Raw genomic sequence first — 21,178 nt, forward strand, 5'->3', positions numbered from 1 at the left:
GCAGCATTAATTAAATTGGCTAAAATATTCTGAGGCTTATTTTACTCTTGACACTCTTCTGAGTGCTTGGCATGTACTCATGAAATCCTCACATCACGGGACCTGCCCGTGGCTCACTCGGGAGAGTGTGGTGCTCATAACAACAAGGCCATAGGTTCGGATCCCATATAGGGATGGCCAGTTAGCTCACTGGGTGAGCATGGTGCTGACAACACCAAGTCAAGGGTTAAGATCCCCTTACCAGTCATCTTTTATAAAAAAAAAATTTTTTCACAGCACACCAGGAGGTTACAGTCACTATTCTCATTTTAGATACAAAAATGGAGGCACAGAGAGATTAAATAACTTGCCCAATTTCACACCGCTAGTAAGTAGTGGCACTGGGATTCAACCCCAGGTAGGCTGGCTCCAGAGTCTGAGCATTTATCGATTATGCTCAACTCTGTGGAAAAGAGAAAGATTGAGAGCACCCTAGATGTCCATTGAGAGGGGACTGGCTAGTGGAGTATGATGCAGCCATTAGAAAGAATGAGGCAGCTCTACATGATCTGATGAAAAAAGGTCTCCAAGATATATTGTTAAATGAAAAGTGTGAGTGGTTGGACAGAATCTGCATTGCTCTACCCATGTATTGTAGAGAATATGTACATGTGTTTTTATATATTTAGCATATGTCTAGAAGAAAACACAATGACAGTAGTCCCCTTATCAGCAGTTTCTCTTTCCATGATTTCAGTCACTCACAGTCAACTGTGGCCTAAAATATTAAATGGAAAATTCCGGAAATAATCTGTAAGTTTTAAATTGTGTGCCATTCTGAGTAGACTGATGAAATGTCATGCTGTTCTGCTCCAACCCACCCCAGGGCATGAATAATCCCTTTGTCCAGTGAATCCATGCTGCATCCCTCCCACCCCCACCCCAAGTCACTTAGTAGCCTTCTGGATTATCAGATTGACTGTCCCAGTATCAACAAGTGCTTGTGTTCAAGCAAACTTTCTTTTACTGATAATGGCCCCAACACATACGAACAATGATGCTGGCAATTCAGATATGCCAAAGAGAAGCCATAAAGTGCTTCTTTTCAGTGAAAAGGTGAAAGTTCTTAATAATGAAAGAAAAAAATCATGTGCTGAGTTTGCTAAGATCTATGGTAAGAACAAATCTTCTACCTGTGAAATTGTGAAGAAGGAAAAAGAATTCATGCTAGTTTTACTGTTGTACCTCAAACTGCAAAAGTTCTAGCCACAGTGGGTGATAAGTTCTCAATTAAGATGGAAAAGGCATTAAGTTTGTAGGTGGAAGACATGAAAAGAAACATGTTCCAATTGACTGCAAGTGGGTGTGGCACTATCCACGGTTTCAGGTATCCACTGGGGGTCTTGGGATGTATCCCCTGCAGTTGGGGGTCGGGGGACTACTATAACTGGTGCCCTTGGGGAGAGGAATTTGGTACCCGAGGTACTGAAGGTCAGGGGTGGGAAGGAGGTATGCTTTTCCTTAAAAGCCTTTTTGTAACTTTTTAAGTTCTTTTACCATGTTGAGGATCTTCGGGTGGCCCAATACCTAGTACTCCCATTCCACACCTTAATCCTGAACCAACTGAGAAATAAGAAAGAGCACTCAGCAGACAGAGACCAAAATAGCATCTTTATTATGAACATACTCAACAATGGAAAATATAGCTTAAATTGTAACTGCAAAGAAGTAGGCTTCAGAATACTGAATTTCATAACTGATACAGCTGAACCAGTGCAAGTCCCCTCCCTTCCCCACAACCAATTCAGTGGCTCAGCCTGCTCCCAAGGAGTTACAGAAGAGATCATGTGCTCATTGACTATTGCAACCAAAAGATTAAAAAAGGAAGAGGAAGGGGCAAAGTATGTATGCCCAGTTCCTACTTTCAGTCTCACGTCAGACAGGCCACTCTGCTTCCCATGGAGAGTCATTGAGGAGTGTCACCCTAATGGATCTCGATCTACAGGGGTAGAAGCAGGAGTGGGAGAGAAGCACCCACCTCAAACCTCTTTTTAAAATACATTAAATAATATTTTTAAAAATCAAGGGAAGGAAATTGAAGCTCAAAGAGAGGAAATAATTCACCCAAATTATCACCCAGCTAGTAAGGGGCAGAACAAGAATCTAAATCAAGTCCTGTGACCTCAAATTCCTTGCATCCTACCTCCACACCAAGCTGCTCCACAGCACTTAGAGTGGCAGGGAAACTAGAAAGGCAAAGTCAGGTGACATAATAGAGAGCGGATGTTCTTTCTGAGATAGAGCAGCTGCTCCTGGCAGCTGGATTTTGAGGGAGAAGCCAGTGGAAGAGAGTTTGATAAAGGAGTAGGCTCCTTGTGAGAATGAACACGTCTAGGAGAAAGGCCTGTGTAGGGAAGCAGTCCTATGCGTGGGCCATGGCACACAGAGCAGCCAGCCGCACGAGGGCAGCCGGACCCAGGAATGGCCTTCTCCGTTGGCTGACCAGGAAGTACACACGCAGAGGGCGCTGGTGCTGTCAGCTTTCCCAAACTCCGGGCTGACATCAAAGAGTTCTGCCAACCCTGAAGCTAGATGCTACATCAGCTTTCCAGCTCAGAGCCAGTGCCTTATACACACAGCGGCGATAGTAGGTGTGAGCCTCGTGAGGTGGCCGTCCACTTGTACATGAAAAAGCAAATTAATGATCCTTCCTTCTTCCGTCTTCCCATTTTTAACATTACAGGCCTAAACAGTGTCTTGTTTTGTCTCCCTATCATGAGAACTGGTGTGCAACCAGCCGTGCTGGAAGATAAAATGAGTAATTAAATAATTGACCACAGATTCAAAAGGTCTCTGCTAGGTGAGGGAAGAAAAAAGGCTCTTGAATTCTGGATCATGGAATCAGAACAAACCTGGAGGATTCTCAGGGGAAATCATCCTACAAACAGTATAAGTGTAAATCTTCCAAGACATCTGTAGATGTCTTCACCTGTCATGGGAGATCTACATCTGCCATCTCACCTTGAGTAATTGGATGTCCTAACTGAGCCCAAACTGGATTTCTATTGGCAGAACCTGTGGGCTAGTGACCCCTTTGTGTAACTTCAATACGTGGCCACAGGGGAGGGATTGGGTTCTTTTGTGGCTGATGGAAAAGTAAGCACTTTGGATGTTGTTTGATCTGAGACTCTGGCAGGGAAGGGGCTGTATGGAAATGCAGAGGCATGATATCCACACTCTCGTCTCTTCCCAGAAGGCTGTTGAGTAGCTTTGAGTCCCCTACCTACGGAGAGAGGAGTTAGGATGGAAGCTGAAGGAACTGTGTTCTTGAAAGACTGTGAGAGTCTGTATCTAAACACCCAGGGCGTGTGCAGAATCAAATCAATAGCCAATCTCCCTGTCCCAACCCTGCTCAGACCAGAGGGCCACTTGAGTATCCTGAGGATGGAGGCCAGCCAGAACCCCCGTTAGAAGAGACCATGGCACCCTGAAGAGCAGGGTTCAGATGAGGGAGCAGTGGCATGGTGGGCAGCCCTGGGAACTCCCCGAAATAGCAGGAGTGACACTGCATGGGGACAGAGAGTGCAGGTGTGCAAGCAGGAGCTAAGCAGGTTGGTAATTCTGGCACTGATGACTCGCACCCATAAAGGGCTGATGCCTTGGTCTTGATTTGTGTTTCCTGGTTTGAATATTTCACTAAAGTTATCACAACTTGGTTTGTCACTGATCGAATGGAGCATCCATTCAATCTGGTGGCCATTTTCCATAAAGGATGTGATTAAAGGCCTACAGTCTTTTCTTCAAGAGAATCTGAGAAACACTGATTTAGTCTCTTTCCCTTTTCTTTGGGTAGGACAGCATTTAATACCAATTTAGAAATGAAGTGGAATATTATACTTTTTAAGAAACTTTTCTAGAAAAACTTTTCCAGTGATATCCTTGGAGAAGTTAGTCATGCCTTGGAGTTCATTCAATATTGGTCAGGAATTTATTGGCTAACAGATAAAATACAAGTGACTTCCTGGCCCCCTGACCCAGATTCTGCACCTCTTCTTCACTTCTGGCTAATCAAATGCATAAGAACTAAGATCTTGAGATTATATTTGATTACAGCCTTGCTCAGGCATGGTATATCATAGCTCTTCTATCACTATTGGTACCTAGCTGCAAATGACTACTGGCAACGTTAGAAGATACTTCAGAGTGCCTGAGAGATCAGAATCAGTCCCCAAGATGTGGGCCAGTTGTCATGGTGATTCTATTGTAGCATCTCTTTATTTATGAACTAAGTAAAAGAAATCTTCAATCACAGCTGTTCAGTATATGCCATTTCCTTTGGAGTCAGGGCACGTGAGAGGGGCTTCAAAGAGTTGCCTATTTTCTTGGGGAAAAGAAAGAGAAAATTGAGCTGAGATCTATTGCCTACCTTTGCTGAGTGTTTTTGCAGCAAAAATTGCAAATTCTTTTATGAGGGCTAAGTAGGAGCTAAACACCAAACTTTGCTTTCAGGGCTGAAATAAGATATCATTACTGCAAAACTCATCAGCCGGTCAATAGGAAAGCTCGGTACACAAGGCTTGCATTCACCTCCCACCAAATTTCGGTGATGGGAAGGCAACTGGACTTCTTCAGAAACCAAGAATGGCAGAGTTAGAAGGGACCTTGGTTCAGGCTGCCAGGTTGCAATTGTCTGAGTGTGAGGAAGCAGGCCATTGCCAAAGCAGATTGCACAACTCCTTGCAAAAAAGGAATAGCATTGTGTTCCACTGCATCTTTCATAGTACCTTGTGTCTATTCTTTAGAGTACTCTCTCTAGTTGACAACTTTACGTTTGCGTGTTTATGTGTGATAGTCTGTCATCCTTCCACTCTACATTGTAGGCTCCATGAAGATAGATGCTGCTTCTTTTGCTTGTCCTTTGTATCCTGCACATCTAGCTAGTATGCTCCTTGTTCGCTGGATGGATGGATGAATGAATGAATGAATGAATGAATGAATGAATGAAAAAATCCTGGAGAGTATAGGAATGAGATCCTCAATTTATAGAGAAGAAAACAGGCACAGAAAAGTACAAAGTTGTCCAAGGTCATGCCTTAAAGAAGTGACCATGGTTTTAGCAGAAACCTAGACCACAATTGTGTCCCAAAAGGAGCGGTTTGGGGCAAACCCAAGAAAGGCATTCCTTTGTCCACATCCTTACCTCCACAGTTCCCAAACCTCCTGGAGGACAAAAGGTCGGAAATGCTGTGGGAGCTACTGCTTTGCTTTCTTAGGGTTCCTGTTCTGGCCCCAGGACCAAAATATCACAGGGAAAGTACAAGCCCTTGCAGCCTAAGCTTTACATTTCAGACTCTTCTGGCTATGGACACTTGTGTTCCGCTAACAGGAATTTCTAAGGATTTTTTTCCCTCTGTCTCTGAAATGTTTTCTACATTTCCACACCCATAGGAGGGTGGAATCTGTCTTGTAAATATGCTTACAGTCTCTTCATTGCCTAAGGTGTTTCTGTGGTTTCTAAGCACAAAAAGAAAAACAAAAATCTATTGGCCAAACAGTGGCACTTGTGTCTGATGTTCCTTCTGCTCTGTGTACACTTCAGAGGTTAGCAGAATCACCACATGGTGGCCTAGAGAATTTTCTGGATTGTAAGACCAGCCTTTGTGTCCCCAATGCTGTCCCAAAGGGAAAGGTAGACAAATCCACACAGTCCCTTCTCTATTTAGGAATTGGGAGACCTAAAGATCAGGTCTCAGGACAGAAGAATCAAGGAGGGAACTTACCAAGGGTGCAGGGATCACAGAAGAAGCTTGATTGTTTTTTGAGCTTCTGGGTAGGCCTTTACCTATAATCACCCAAAAGCAAAAGGAGACACAGACAAAGTTACAGGACCACTTCCTTGGCTCAGGACAGGGCTGAGACCATTGGGCCTGTCTTCTTCTACCCCTGAAGCTTTTCAAGGGGACCTTTCTACACCTGCTTGCCTAGGGGCCCCAAAAGCTCCTTCCTTTGACAGGAGCCTTGACTCCTAGTCTCTCCAGGTGAAGGCTGCCTCTCAAAGTTTGTGTGCTGGGGAGTCAGGTGACCCTCCAGCCATGGAACCTGCAGTGTGGTTGTGTCACACTTATCTACTAAAGAAAGTTATAGTGCTCTCTCTGTTACCTGTCATAATGCCATGTCGCCATGCAGCAGACATCTTTCCCAGCCTGCGGGCTGGCTGCATTGGTCTACAGCTGACTAGACACTAAGAGGAGGATTATATTCATTCACTTGAAAGCTGCTCCTTGGAAACTTGCATTTTCTCCAATTCCTGCCTGCCTGACCCCCATCCCCACCCCCAAACTGCTACTTACCCCTTCTATTCCTTTGACTTCTCCTCCTTTTGGACAAATGGCTGACTATAGAAATGATTCCCAAACCCGTGATCAACAGGCAAACGGTGAGAATAGACATCCTAGAAGGAATCACAGCAGAGTTCATGTCCCTTGGAAGAAACTGTCTTTTGGTTCTCTGTTCTGGATCCCGTTTTCTGGGATCTGCATCCCACCTCCCCACCCCCCTACCCCACCCCCACCCCCACACACCCAGTTACAGTAGTTCCTGGCAACTGTATTCGTTTAGAGTGACCCTGTCCTTTGGACCGCACTTGACTGGACCTGGTGAGCATTTGACCAAGCTTGGCAATGTGCTTCTTCCTCAGAAATTAACTGGAATTGGGAGTAGGAAAATTCACTCTCAAGACTGGCTAGTCTGAGAAAAAAATAAGTAGGAAAAATAAGCTCAGGAAATATAAATAGTGTCTGGCCTGTTAGCTCAGTTGGTTAGAGTGTGGTGTTACAATGCCAAGGTCAAGGGTTTGGATCCCCATACTGGCCAGCTGCCAAAAAAGTAAAATAAATAAATAGATGCCTTTTTTTGTGCCAAAAAGAAAAAAAGAAAGAAAGGAAAGGAAAGAAAGAAAAAAGGGAAGTGCAGAGAGAGAAGGAAGAAGCAAACACACAGAGAGTAGCAGATTAGAGACAGTCACGATGTTGCTCCTGACAGTGTCTATGGGTGGCCACATCCCTGCCCCTGCATTTGAGACACTGCTCTCTCCTTCTGATAAGTGTTTCCTTTTAGATAAATAGCTAGAGGGCATTTTTGCTTCTTGCAACCAAGACTCCTATACTATATTCTTTTGAAGGAAACCAAATTGTCACATCGAGGATATGTAGTTCAGGTGGAGAAACAATACACAGCTGAAAAGTAGTAAGTGCAAATCAATAGTCATGTTGTATTGTGGTTGCCTCCCCGCCACACACACATACCCCAACCCTCCACCCCCCAAGCCCATTTGTCTTCTAAGACTAGGACTCACCTGGAGTGATCTGTCTTGTGGATGACTTTGGAAGCCCTGCAGCTTCTGTTCTTATTGCCTGATAGGTCTGAATCAGAAAGGATTTGCTGAGAGTCGAGTAAGGCCCATACCCAGGCCCTTCCTTTGCTTTCCAGCTGCATCTCTGCCTGTCATTCTCTTAGTCTCCAGACAGGGAGTGCTCTGGTTGACTTCAGGGTAAAGCAGAGGCACCAACTACCGTTGTATAAATGTGCAGGGAACAAGGCTGAGTGGACAAGTAGGGCTTGAAATCTACCCCACACTCTGCTTGCCAAGCCAGGCACCCTGTCACTGGGCACAAAGGCCCTGTGTAGACCAGAAGTGACCTGAGCCCCAGGCCAAGGCCCCTCCCCATAGGAGGGGACACTGGCAGCACTAGATGGCCAATCCTATCCTTAAGGAACTGATCAGTGACATAATTGCCATCTCATGCTTCTGAAGCCATCAAAACCCAGTGGGAGAAGTCCCACCAGGGCTACCTAAATTGCCTCCTCTGAGAAAACCTGGCAGGGGTCTGTATTTCATTTAAACTAAGGAGTGCATTTAAGTGGGACTTTTCTTACCTGAGCTTAAAACTAATGACAGGCTATATAATCAAGTAAAAGCAGAACCACACAGAGAGGAAACACTATAGGCATAAACAATGTTAACACTCAGAAGACGCTTGCTGGATCAATTACCAGTAGGTCAAGTGTGAGCAAGACTCTCTTCCTAGCCCTGGAGGGGGGTTCCTACTGCTCTCCTTGAGTCCTTTGGTTTGTTTTTCTACTGGCATTGTGCTCTGGATTGCGATAGAAAAAGACAGGCCTTCTAGAAATGGAAACAATGAGAAGCCACAGGAGAAAACCAGAGAAAGGATAGTGCCTTTCATAAGCTCTCTGCCTCAGAAACAGAGGTTTTCTGTTGCAAAAAGAGGTTTTCAACATTTGACAGAAGGAACTTGGTGAGCTTTTGGAGATCCTATGTCTCAGCTCCAGCAGGAAGTGGCGGTTAATTGGCTCAGGCAGAATTCTCCCTATGGGCTCCAGTCCCACCCATACCCTCCCAGTGACCTTCTAGTGTAAACTGTGTTCCTTAAAAGTCAAAGAGGGTGCTGATCAGTTTCACCATGATATTTATCCCTGTAAGTTATTAGATTATTTAAGTTGATAGTTTCCAGGTGCCTGGGCCATATTTTGCAGCCTCAATCACCTCTCAAGAAACTAATCTTCAAGATTCTAGACCTGAAAGGATGACCATGGTGTACAGAGATTTCATGACAACCTCAAAGCCTTTCCTGACCATCAGCACAAAGATCTCACATGTGTAAGACCCCATCGGTCTCTTCCAGGGTCCCTGAACCAGACTGCTGTGAGGGAAGGGAGGCTCTAAGAGTGCCCCCGGGCTCTTCCCCAAACTCTCAGTTAATTCCCAGCACCAGCAAAGACCACCCTAACTTCCTTGGAGGGAGGGAGATACCAGGTAACACCAGAGGACCTTGGGGAGTCTGAGTTGCTGCTCATTGGTTTCAGTGAGTATTTACCACACCAACAAACACCCACTATTGTGGGTTACCCCCAACCAGACCCCAACAGTCTCCTTACCTTTTTCAGACCAAAAATCACTGGTAAGTTCTCCTCTGTTATCAGTCACAATCAGCTCTGTAAAATCCATGTCATCCCTGGCAAAGTCCCGCTGGATGCCACACCAGTACCAGCCGGTGTCTTCTTTGGTCAGGCAAGACACAGTGACAATGAGTTGGTTTCCTGTGTCCCATAGGGACACACGGTCGGTGCTGTTGGGGGTCAAGGCAATGATGTTGCAATAGTCCCGGAAATAGCCTCGGCACCAATATTTGGGGTGATCCTTATAGTGGGCATTGTAGTTGCAGGTGGCAGAAGCTGTGTCCAGCACAAAGCTTTCCTTGACCTTTTTGTCCACGACCATGGCATCTGTGAAAACACACACAAGCACGTGCACACACAACACATACACACACACACCTATTATTCTTTCAAACATTTTGCAGATCCTTTCCTCCTGAAGAATCATTAATTAAAGATTTGGTGGCTGATTTTTGCCTGTTTGGGGTTGGCAACTGTTATGGGCTGAACTGTGTCTTCCTTCCAAATTCATATATTGAGGTCCTAGCCCTCAATAATACCTCAGAATGTGACTGTATTTGGACAAAAGGCCTCTTAAAAGGTAATTAAGTTAGAATGGGTCATTAGAGTGGGCCTTAATCCAATATGGCTGGTGTTCTTATAAGAAAAGGAGATTAGGACACAGACACAGACAGAGGGTTGACAATGTGAGGACAGTGAAAATGTGGCCATCTGCAACCCAAGGAGAGAGGACTCAAAATGTAACCAGACCTGCCAACACCTTGATCTTGCACTTCAAGCCTCTGTAACTGTGAGAAATAAGTTTCCAATGGTTAAGCCACCCAGTCTGCAGCATTTGTTATGGCAGCCCTAGCAAACTGATGGAGCAACCCTGGAGAAGGCTTTTTCCCTGGCCTAAGGGTGGGTGAAATACAGAGGTCTCTCACCATAGCTTGGCAGGGAGCCTTGTAGGGCCTGAGGCTTACTGTTAGTAGATTTTCTGTCCCTAGCCCTCTACCCCACCTTGGTACTCTCAAAAAGAAAGTGAGAAGGTTTGGAGACTTCCGCTGGCTGCATAGGGCTGCAAACAGAGAGAGTTAGTTCTGTCTTTAGGGGATAAGAACTTCACGTTTCCTCCATACAAGACCAGCACAGACACCTCTATCATCTCAGGATATTGCATAATGAGGAAGTTGCACACACTGTGTCCAGCTTGACGATTGCTGGGAAAGTGTCTGACCAAGGAGAACTGGGGCAGCAGAGTCCATCCCTCTCTTGGCCTTCCAAATGTGCCCTGAGAACATTCCAAATGCTGCCGCAAATGCAGCTCAGAGTGGATGGGACCATCTGATGAAGCGAGCTCACATCCCTAGTCTCACTTTGTTCTCTTAACAACCCCACAAGGAAGACTGACCACGTGAGCCTCAGTTTACAGGCACAGAAGCTAACCCACAGAGAGGTGCAGTAACTCTAGAGGTCACACAACTGAAGGGCGACAGAGCTGGGACAAGCCGTCTTCTTAGTCTTATCTTTGGGGTTGGGCATGGGTAAACAGGGAAGTCGTGTCCTCATATATCTGCACAAACACTTTTGAGGGGAGGAGAGAATGGGGAAGGGGAACCTGGGTAAACTGAAAGAGAAAATCTAGAGCCCTCATTTTAGCCAAGGGTTTCAAATTCCCCACAAGCCCTCTTATGAGAGCTAAGAACAAGAACTAATATGGACAAGACTTATTTTCACCTCCTTTTATTTCCCCATTCCACTCCTTAGGTGGTTTGAGCTAATAAACAGAGACTCCAAGCAAGAAAGGAGTAGGAGGGACTCTAGTGCAAGGTCTCTGGGAAGGCCACAGCTTGGAGGGCTGGAGATGTCCCTTCCCCACATCTTACCTGAAAAGACAGCCAAGGAGAGCAGAATAAGGAGCCTCATAACTGGATTAAAACGAACCTTTGACTGGAATGACAGTTTATACCCAGGGACTTTAGGAATCTTGAATCTGTTTAAAGGAAACAGCCAGTGAAAAGGAGGGACAACCAGTTAATCCAAGCAGTGCTGCCATGTATAGATATCCATGTTTTGCACTGCATAAGGGTATCTCATCCGAGGGATGGCATTCATGGGCATAAATTTACTTATAGGGCAACTAAGAAAATTCCAGGCTTTCTGGCAGAGGAAAACAGCAGTGGAGATCCCCCTCCTGGATAAGTCCACTCTGGCACCCAAAGCCTTGTACATGCTGAGAAGAATGCATGCACACACATCATCACTGGCGCATATTCGTGTGTGCAGCTGTGCCAGTGTCCCTCCAATGGTCCAGGTATCACCAGACGCCACTCCTCCTGTCCATCCACCACTCTTGGAGTCCCAGTGCCAGCTATCAGCAGCATATGTGCCCATAATCCAGAACATGTGAGCAAGCAGAAGTGGGGATGTCAGGGTGTCAGCAGCCAGGGATACAGTCTCCAGACCTCTTGAAAGCCATCCTGGGCCAAGCTGGGACAAATCAAGGAGACCTGTCCCTGAAGCAGCAGCAGCTTCTCCTTATTCCTAATGAGACTCAGATGCTCTGACCACTGGTTTTTTTGTTGTTGTTGTTTGTTTTTCGACTGGTAAGGGGATCGCAACCCTCGGCTTGGTGTTGTCTGCACTATGCTCAGCCAGTGAGTGCACCGGCCATCCCTATATAGGATCCGAACCCACAGCCACGGGGCCAGCCCTGACCATGGTTTTTAAAGTTCGAATTATTGAACTACTCCTTTGGTGAATTTAAGCTGGGTGCTACTTATCACACCCCAGAGCTAGCACTTCCCATCAAGGGCCAGAAAAGGATGGTTGCCCAGGTTGTGCACTAATGTCCTCTCTTGAGGAAGAAGAGCCTTCCTTTAATTCACATGAAGTCAGCATATGGGCCAGTGGCAGGCCTGCATCGTAGCAGGTGTTTTACCTACATGACTTTATTTAGTCCTCATCAAAAACCTCTCTGAGTTTAACAAATAAATTACATGGGAAAAAGAAGAAGAAAGGAAAGGAGAACCTATAGATTAAAAGGGACTTATGCTACATATTGACTAATTACAATATGTGAAACTTATTTTGATACTGATTGAAGCAAACAATTGAGAAAATTTGAACAGTGACTAGATAATTGACACTATTAAGGAATAATTTTTACTTTTTTAGATATGATAATCATATTGTCATGACCAGCCTTCAGGATGGCTCCTGGTGTTCATGCCCTCAGATAGTCCCTCCCAAACTAAATCAGCGATGGTCTGTGTGATCAATAAAACATGGCAGAAGTGGTGGCGTGTGACTCCAGAGGCTAGGTCATAAAAGGTGTGTACCTTCCACCCTAGTCCCCACACTGCTCCCTCTGGGGAGTCAGCCACCATGTTGTGAGGACTCTCACGCAGGCTATGGAGGCCCATGTGGACACACTTGCCACCATCAACTTGCCAGATGTGTGAGAGTCACCTTGGGCGTGGGTCCTCCAGTCATAATCAAGCCTTCAGATGACAGCAGACTCTCAGCAACCTCAGGAGAGACCAAGAGCATGAACCACCCAACCAAGATCTCCCCTGAATTCCTGACCTGTAGAAACTACAAGAGCTAATAAAGGATTATTTTTTAAGCCTCTAAGTTTGGTTGTCATTTGTTACACAGCAATGGAAAGTTAATACAGATATATTGTGGTTATATTGTTTAAAAGTAGTTCTTATCTCTGACAATATTGCATGCAAAACAAACATGCTCAGCATGGCTCAGAGACAGCATCGCAAAACCAGAAAAAGAGCCAGCCAAAAGAAAAATGTATTGGGCACAGATAGGTATCCGCAAAATGCTCTGCATGAAAATGTAACATTTTAAAGTAAATGAAAAGGCCAGCGTTACAGAGAGTGAACAGCGCGTCTACCAGCATTCTGAGTATTACTCGGCATTATTAGTTCCATTGCTCCCTCTTAAGAGTAGCATTATCATTTTTACTCTATTTAGATGTATAAATTAGAAGGTAAATGGGTAATAAGAATAAACAAAATAATTTTTAAGATGTCTTTTAGAAATACAAACCAAAATGTTTACAGATGAAATAATTTGATGTCTAGAATTTTAAGATAATCAGGGTTGGGCCAGTGGGAGTGGGCATAAATGCAACAAGTTTGGCCATCAGTTGATAATTAGTGAAGCAGGATAACAAATTTATGAAGGCTCATTATTCCAGTCGTCCCACTTTTGTACGCTTGAAATTTTCCATCATAAAAAGTAAAAAAAAAAACAAAATCAACTTTGACGTGGACGTTATTATTCCCATCTTGCAAATGAAGAAAACTGATACTCTGAAGTTTAAGTAACTTACCAAGTTCACACAACCAGTATAGCCACTATGATCTGATGCTAAATCTGGTGGGGAAAAAACTAAAAAATTTCTTTCCATCACATTATGCTGCTTCCTCAGTAGTAAAACACTCTAAAATTGTAGAACATTTTAGTTTACAAAGAGATATTATATACACTATGTCATCTGAGTGGCTGGGACAAGATGCAGTCCAAGTTTTCTTATTCCCATTATACTCAGCTATAGTATCTAAGGGCAGAGTTTCTCTAGAAAATGTGCATTTAGTTGTAAGAAACTGAATATGCATATAGACAATGGCCAGATCATATATAAACATAGAATTCTGACACCCAACCTTCAACAACCTGCTCAGGAAACTAAACACCAATCTACAAGAAACAGTAAGCATACCTGCTGTAAGTCAAACTTACAGGAAGTCAGATTTTCTATCTCTAGTAACAATTCAGGAAGCCAAACAATAACCCCTGTAACAATCAGCCCCAAATTGCTAGGGCTTGATTAATACCTGACAACTCACCTTATTTTTGTCCCCACTTCTAATTAGGACCAAACAAAGAAAGCCAAATATACACCCCTAACCAATCACATACTGTGCCCTACTTGTAGGTAGCCCACCTACAGCTTCCCCATGCCAGCAGCCTCCAGTCAAGGCACGCCTCTTTTTTCCCACTGTTAAAGACAATGAAGAGGCCACTGGGCTGAGATGGCTCCAGCTCCTTGGATTCCTACCTAAGCAAACTTAAGCTGAGCTAAATGTAAACAGTAAAACAAAACTTAAGCTTAACCAATCAGAAACTGCCAAACTAACCTGTAACTAAGAACTTTCCACTTTAAAAAATCAAGTATATTTTCTTTGTCTTGTTTCCACAAACACCTTATGAAAGTTTCCCCTTGCACCTCCTCAGTGGAATGCCGAACCATTCGGGGTCTACTGCTGCTCAATTCATGAGTTGTTGAATGTTCAAATAAACTTGTTAAAATTTTAATGTGCCTAAGTTTATCTTTGGTCACTACTATAAAGCTTTCCTACTCCTTTCCCCGCCTTTGAGTCTCTGCTGCAACGCAAGTGACTCCCTTGCTAAAGCAAGCTCAAAATAAATAGCCTTTGCTTGTTCTGTTAGATTGGCCTTCACTTATTTCCACAGTTTACTTAATAAAAAAGATTAATAAATAAGGTAAATAAACCTGGTTACTCAGCATCCACCTTTGTTCCATCTTATTCATTGACTGGAGGAGATACCAACCTTGGTTCTGTCTGGGTGATCTTTTTACCTTACTCCTTTGGAATAAAAGCCCACGGTTACCCTTTACAGTTTAGCTGAAAGGAATCTAGCCAGAAGATGGGGTTATGGGGAGATTCCTGTGACACTAATCTCTAAACCTGAAACCAGAGTGGATCTCGTTGTTAGGTCCCTGGAACTGAGAACCTGACTTTTAGAAAAGCCCCCACCTTTCAGTTTTGTTCCTCTAAGTTTCTATCTCCCTAAGTCTCTGTTCCCATGAGCAAGCTGTTCCCAGAATGGAACAACTGTAACTGCCTTCCTAGGCTTGGCCCGATGCCAACCTTAACCCTGTAAAAGAAGACACCCACCAGCCTCTTGGTGCTGACACCATTTTTTGGCTCAATCTGACAGGTCCTCTTGCCTCTTGCTAATAAAATCTTTTTTTCCATCCTTTGCCCAGCTAGTGTCTCCTTCCTCTGCGACCTTACACTTGTTACTTCTAGCCAAGATCCTCACCAGTGATTCTTGGTTCATCTTTTTTGAGTATACTCTAAGGGACATTCTCACTTTAAGGGCCTCTTCTGGGCTGGTGGAACACCTTATCTCAGGAGGTTCCCATTTGACAAAAATAAAATAAAACAAAAAACACAACTCCCTGCAAGACATCAGTGAATTTGCTAAGCAGTAGCAATCAGAGGGAAAAAAAAGGTGGGGGGGGAGTGCAGGAGGGAAGAGAAAAAAAGTAAAAATGATTCTGAAACCCAGGAGCTACAGTTTGTCTAATGACACTGTAGTAGATAGAATTATGTTCCTGCAAAACTCATTGAAGCTTGAATTGTGTCCCCCAAGTTTTATGTATTAGAAACTTAGCCCTCACTGTGACTGTTAAGAGGGTGTAAAATCCTATTATGGTAATTGAAGGTGGAGACTTGAAGAATTGATTGGATTGTAGGACCATGCAGTAGTGAATGGATTAAAAATGGTGGTCAGGGGCATGGTTCTGAGGGCTTTAAAAGAAGAGGAGAGTCTTTCTCTCTCTCTGCTTTCTCTGCTTTCACCATCTTGCAATGTGAGACCCTTTCATTGTCACCATCACCTGATGGACTTTGGACTTCCCAGCCTCAGAAACTATAAGCAATAAATTTCATTTTTCTTTATAAGTCACCCAGTTTCTGGCATTTTCTTATAAGCAACATAAGTAGACTAATACAGAAAACTGGTACCAGAAGTGGGGTGTTGCTTATAACAGATACTTGAAAATGTGGAAGCAGCTCTGGAAGTGGGTGTTAGGCAAAGGTTGGAGGAGTTTGGAGGACTTAGAAGAAGACAAAAAAATGAGAGAATGTATGGAAATTTTAGAATTTAATAGTTGTATAATTGCGACCAGAATGTTTGGCAGAAGAAATTTCAATTTTCTGTATTAGTCTGTTTTGTGTTGCTATAACAGAATATCTGAGGCTGCATAATTTATAAAGAACAGAGGTTTATTTGGCTTACAATTCTGGGACAGCTGCATCTGGCACGGCCTCAGGATGCTTCTACCCATGGCAGAAAGCGCAGGCAGCTGGCAGGTACAAACAGATCACATGGGGAGAGGAAGCAAGAGAGAGGGGGGGAGATGCTAGGGTCTTTTAAGCCACCAGCTCTTGTGGAAACTAATAGAGCAAGATCTCACTCAGGACCCCCTCCCCCAGGAAGAGCATTAATCCATTCATGAGGGATCTGCCCCCATGACCCAAACGGCTCCCAACACTGCCACATTGAGGGTCAGATTTCAACATGAGTTCTGGGAGGACAATACACCCAAACTCCATCATTCCAACCCTGGCCTCCCAAAACTTGACACCAAATAAATGACCCAGGACTGACTGTTGTGTTGTCTTTTTAGGTGGTGGTTTTTGTTTGTCTTGGTACTATACTGCTTTGTCTTAAGTGGTCACTTTAAATCGAGTTTCAAAACAGGGCAGGGATTAAGTGCTGCTACAGCAACTAGGTTAGAGATTGTTTGTAAATTACCAGGAGATAGAGCTAAACCACACTTTCCCTCAACTCTCCAATGGGCAAAGTTTGTTCATGGGCAAAACAGTGTGCCAGGGTCACCAGAAGCCCTAGAACAAACCCAGGGCTTCAGCCCGGAGGAGTATTTGAACTAAAAACAAACACTAATTATCGTGAAAAAGCCTTGAATTCTTGATTCTTCTTGGGCTGACAGGAGGAGAAACAAGGATCCTCTGTATAAATGAAATATTAACAGGATAAATTTGATTATCAGGCTCTGGCCTAAGATTAAGCTTAAGATAAATTTTCAGGACTGGCTAAGAATTAATTCCATTTTCAGACCCACTTATTTTCTTTGCTTAATTGAACTCTCCATCTCACTGCTCTCATCAAGTCAATATATTGCCTTGAAAATGAGATTCCACAACCACATATTTGGATAGACCAAACCAGAGATGCCACCTCAAATCTTGGGAGCCACACTCAATGCTCAGACAAAAGTGACTGGCACTCCACCGTGTTCAGTATCCTGATTAGAGAGCAGCAATGGTAGCTAAGGCAAAAACCCAGCAGTCTTCAAGTATAGAAACTGTAGTTTGCACCCATCTATCTGTTAATTGTACATAAGGTGAGCTTGAGAGTTTGGGCTTTGAATTTATGAGCCCCTCTTTGACTGATGGTTGGTGGTGAGAAGCTTGGGCTCTACCATAAGGCAGGGCTGAGCTTAAATCCTGGCTCTAGTACTTGTTAATCATGTAACTATGGACAAGTTAGTTAACTTCTCTGTGCCCCAGTTTTTTCTTCTGTAAAATGGAAGTGATGCTAATGGTGGTACTACCTCACAGAGTGTCAGGACCAAAAGAGATAATGGGTGCAAAGTGCTTAGTGCATAGAAAGTGCTCAACAAATAATAGCTGTCCATTACCTTTTTTTGCCCTACACTCACTACTTCTTTCAGAATGAAACACCTGGGGAAATGATTAGGACATTCTTTAATAATAGATGAATGGCTCAGAAAGTTGATGACAAATGCTCTGATCAGCCCAGGAATAAGGAGCAGGGTGTTCTAGGGCAAAGGTAGCAAGCAGGCTGAGTGCCACCAGCAGCCAGCTGGGTCTTCAAGCCCCAAGTGACCCCAGCAAAGAACTACACAACAGTTAGCTGTTATCTTTATACACTCAAATACATCCACAGGTGAATTCAGCAGTTTAAGTCTCCTTAAACTCAGTTCACTCCTTTTATTACTACCATCTCCCAGACATCTCCTAAGAGCAGGTCCACTGCTCAGTTCCACAATGGAGTGGAAATGTCCCCATCACATACATGTCCAGACCAGTTACTAGGGCCTTTTGTCAGTAAGTCAATGAGGCATGCTTCAGTGTCTGTGACTGTTCCTTCTGTTTGGGAGGGAGGAACACAGGCAATGCTATCAAGAATACATTGTCCTCAAGTCAGGCCCCCAGAGAACTGAATTAGAGAAGGACAAGAGAAGACAAATGAAGTGGGGAGAGAGGTATGATTGGAGGCAGCCAGCCAAAGGCTGCCCACCCCGGTGGAAGGCCAGGCGGATAGGCGCTCAAGTGTTTTTGATGCTGAATCTGAAGCTCAATGATACGGAAAGTCATCTTTCACAGATAACTATTCAAACTGCTCAATGCTTGGGTCGAAGGTATCAGAGGGCTGGCAGATCACACAGGTTTTGATGATTAAGACGTAGGTTTCCTTGAACTTCTTTATTTTATAGGCATAGATGATAGGGTTCATCATGGAGTTAGCATGGGAAAGCAGGATGCCCAAATTCAGCACAAGTTGTGGTACCTTGCCATGAAAGTAGATAATACAGTTGATGACAGACAGAGGCAGCCAGGACAAAGCAAACAAGAAGAGAACCAGAAACAAGGACTTGGCTGTCTTGAACTCCCGTCCATAAAATGCACCTGTCTTTTTGGAGCCAGAAAAGTTCTGACTAAGTTTGTTCCGGATGACATAGAAGATGTCAAGATAGATGGCACACATGACAATCAGGGGGATGAGAATCCAGGTGAAGAAGCTGAAGTAGACCATGAAGTCCATTCTTATGACGGAATGGAATTGGCATGAAAGGTAGGTGACATTTCTGTGGTACCCTGAGGTCAGTTGCATGTTCCAGCCAAACATGGGAGCCAATCCCACCAGGAATGACACAAGCCAGCAAAGGCCCAGGGCCAGCCATATTCTTCTTTGAGTGGCGACCCTCCTGTATCTGTTTGAATGGAAAAGAACTAGTGAGTTCACAGCAGGAACTGCTAAAGGTGGGAGAGATGGAGCTGTAAACCGAGAGAGAGGGAGAGATGAAGCATGCACTCTCTCAATTCCTCAATCTTCTGTTAAGAGAGGAGAGCACTGATATTCTATGGTGACTCCAGCTAAACTCTACTAGATATAAAGACTAGATGAGCAGACAGTGATTAGAGAAAAATCCAGCAAACTTCTCTGGTGACTTTTCTAAGGAAGAGCAATCTAGAATGGATGAGGAATATGTTGCCCAAACTCAGGTGCTTGCATGCCCCACTCAGGACTCCATTTCCAGCCCAAGAATTCTTTACTTCCTGGGAGGCAAGATTTATCTAAGTCTCCTGGGATTGCCTACCTGTTGAGCAATGGTCTTCTTGAAGCCTGTTTGCCTGCTCTGCTCTGTGTTGTTTCATTTAGCTGTTGTACAGATTCATGTAAATTATCCCACGCCTCTCCCACACCTCCCCTCTGCCTGTGCCTGCCCACGCTTCTCTATTTGTATGGGTATCCATACTTGGTGTTTGAGTTAAATGAATCAATGGAGTTGCCAAGATTGTGTTGAAGTCCTTCAGCGACCTTAACAGACTCATCCAGTGAGTCACCATTTCTCCTGAAACCATCCTTCCTGACAAAAATCTACACATATTGCAAAAAAACTGATATCGTTAAGTACCGACTGTGCACTCTGTAGACTTTATCTCAATTAAATCTCACAAAAAACTGGAAATATTTTCATAAACATATCCATTTTATTGACAGCAATAGTGAAAATAATAGTAGTTATAGCTACTATTTACTGAGCATTGACTGTGTGCCAGGCATTTTTCTAAGAGCTTTACATGTGTTAACTCATTTGAACTTATGAAGAAGGTACAATTATTATCTCCATTTTATAGGCCAAAAAAATGAAACACAGAAGAGTGAAATAATTTATACAAGCTAGAATTGGTGAAGCTAAAATAGAAATGAGGTAAGTCTGAGTTCGGAGTATCTTAACCACTGTGATACAGATGAGGAAACTGAAGCAGAGAAAGTTCAATAACTTGCCCAAGATCAGATATCTAGATCTGGGATTTGAACCCAGACTTATTTACATCTAAGTTTGTTTGTAGCTCCCTCATCACTCTCTTTCTCCAGAGAAGAGAGGAGAAACATGAGACCGGTGCAATTTAGGACACCTAGGGAATTAGATTTCTGCATTTGGAAGTCTGCTCTCTTACACGGTCACACGACAGGGTGGTTCTACTTTGCCCAATGGAGAACTTTTTGGGGAAAAGGTTCCCACATGAAGAAGATTGAGAAGAACTATATATATATATATATTCTAAGAATCCTTTTCTACACATTGGGGTGGGCACAGAATAGGAAGCAAAGTTAAAATAACCTATATTTGTAAAGCAATGGAATCATCAGTTTATCTCCTCTCATTCTTATCTGCCTGTTTCTCATAAAATAGAGAAATCTTATCTAGTAGGTTTCTGTCATTTCTAAACCTCAAGAGCATTTTTTACTAATTAAAGATGCATCAAGCTTTCATCATCTTGGGCTACCCAGGGGACTGAGCATACAGCCATGGTCAGCAGAGAAGAGATGTTCCTCTGTTTTTAGTTCCTGAATCTCAGCTGATCATTGCTAACCCCCTCACAGACCATATGGTGAAAAGACATTTACTACCCTATTTCAACATTAAGGGCCAATCTGGATTCCTTTTCACCAAACCTGGGATCTGAACTTTGTAGCCCCATTTCTCAGGCACTTCTATCACTGCCCCACCCCGCCCTTCTTCAAGGAGGGTACCTGACAGTGAGCTTGACCCACAGGTATCGGTCCACAGCAATGGCCAGCAATGACATGATGGAGGCATGAGTGAAGATCAGCATCAGGCAGGTCATGAGAAGGCAGATAGAGAATTGGATTGTGATGCCCAGGCTGATGACAACAGCCAAAGGCATAACCAGTCCCCCAACAGCAATGTCAGCCACGGCTAGGGAGACAATGAAATAGAAGGTGGTAGTCTGCAGGCTGGGGTTCAGCTTGACCACCCAGATGACTAGCACATTGCCCACTATGGCACAAAGCCCGATGAGAATCTCCACGGTAATGTAGCTGACGTTGGCCAAAGACAGGGCAGTGCTGTTGACGAGCATCTTGCTTTCCCAAAGGATCCTCCCAGGTGACAGGTGAGCCAGAAGGATTTTATGGGCCAATGAGCCTAGCTCTTGCCAGACATCTTCCCAGAGGTCCGAGTGAAGCAGCAGTCTAAAACTCACAGCTCTGTCATTCCTTCTCTTCTCTGGAGGGGTGATCTCTTGGAGATCCTTCTCTTTACAAAGGACCTGTCACAGGGTGGTCATTTCCAGACCCTCCCCCAGGAGGACAGCTCTATGTGGGCTGA

At 44.1% G+C, this 21,178-nt stretch overlaps 1 protein-coding gene across 1 annotated transcript; it reads right to left on the bottom strand.

Moving 5' to 3' along the window:
• Positions 1–4,285: 4,285 nt before the first annotated feature.
• TMIGD3 (transmembrane and immunoglobulin domain containing 3) lies at positions 4,286–20,930 on the bottom strand. The gene is made up of 6 exons (XM_063107025.1): positions 20,581–20,930; positions 10,824–10,930; positions 8,935–9,282; positions 7,334–7,400; positions 6,330–6,430; positions 4,286–4,353 (listed from the first exon to the last, which is right to left on the bottom strand). The coding sequence occupies exons 1-6, from the start codon at positions 20,928–20,930 to the stop codon at positions 4,286–4,288; spliced, it is 1,041 nt and encodes a 346-aa protein (XP_062963095.1).
• Between the last annotated feature and the right edge of the window lie 248 nt (positions 20,931–21,178).

This window comes from Cynocephalus volans, chromosome 8, assembly GCF_027409185.1.
Source record: "Cynocephalus volans isolate mCynVol1 chromosome 8, mCynVol1.pri, whole genome shotgun sequence".
Classification (NCBI taxonomy): Eukaryota; Metazoa; Chordata; class Mammalia; order Dermoptera; family Cynocephalidae; genus Cynocephalus; species Cynocephalus volans.

Bases quoted from the DNA above. Each gene is read 5' to 3' on its own strand.
- TMIGD3 (XM_063107025.1), bottom strand. From the start codon at position 20,930: ATGCTCGTCAACAGCACTGCCCTGTCTTTGGCCAACGTCAGCTACATT. The intron at 7,401-8,934 runs GTAAGGAGACTG...TTTCTGATTCAG, and splicing joins TGATTTTTGGTCTGAAAAAG to ACCTATCAGGCAATAAGAAC. The intron at 4,354-6,329 runs GTAAGTAGCAGT...CCAAGAAAATAG, and splicing joins AAGTCAAAGGAATAGAAGGG to GCAACTCTTTGAAGCCCCTC.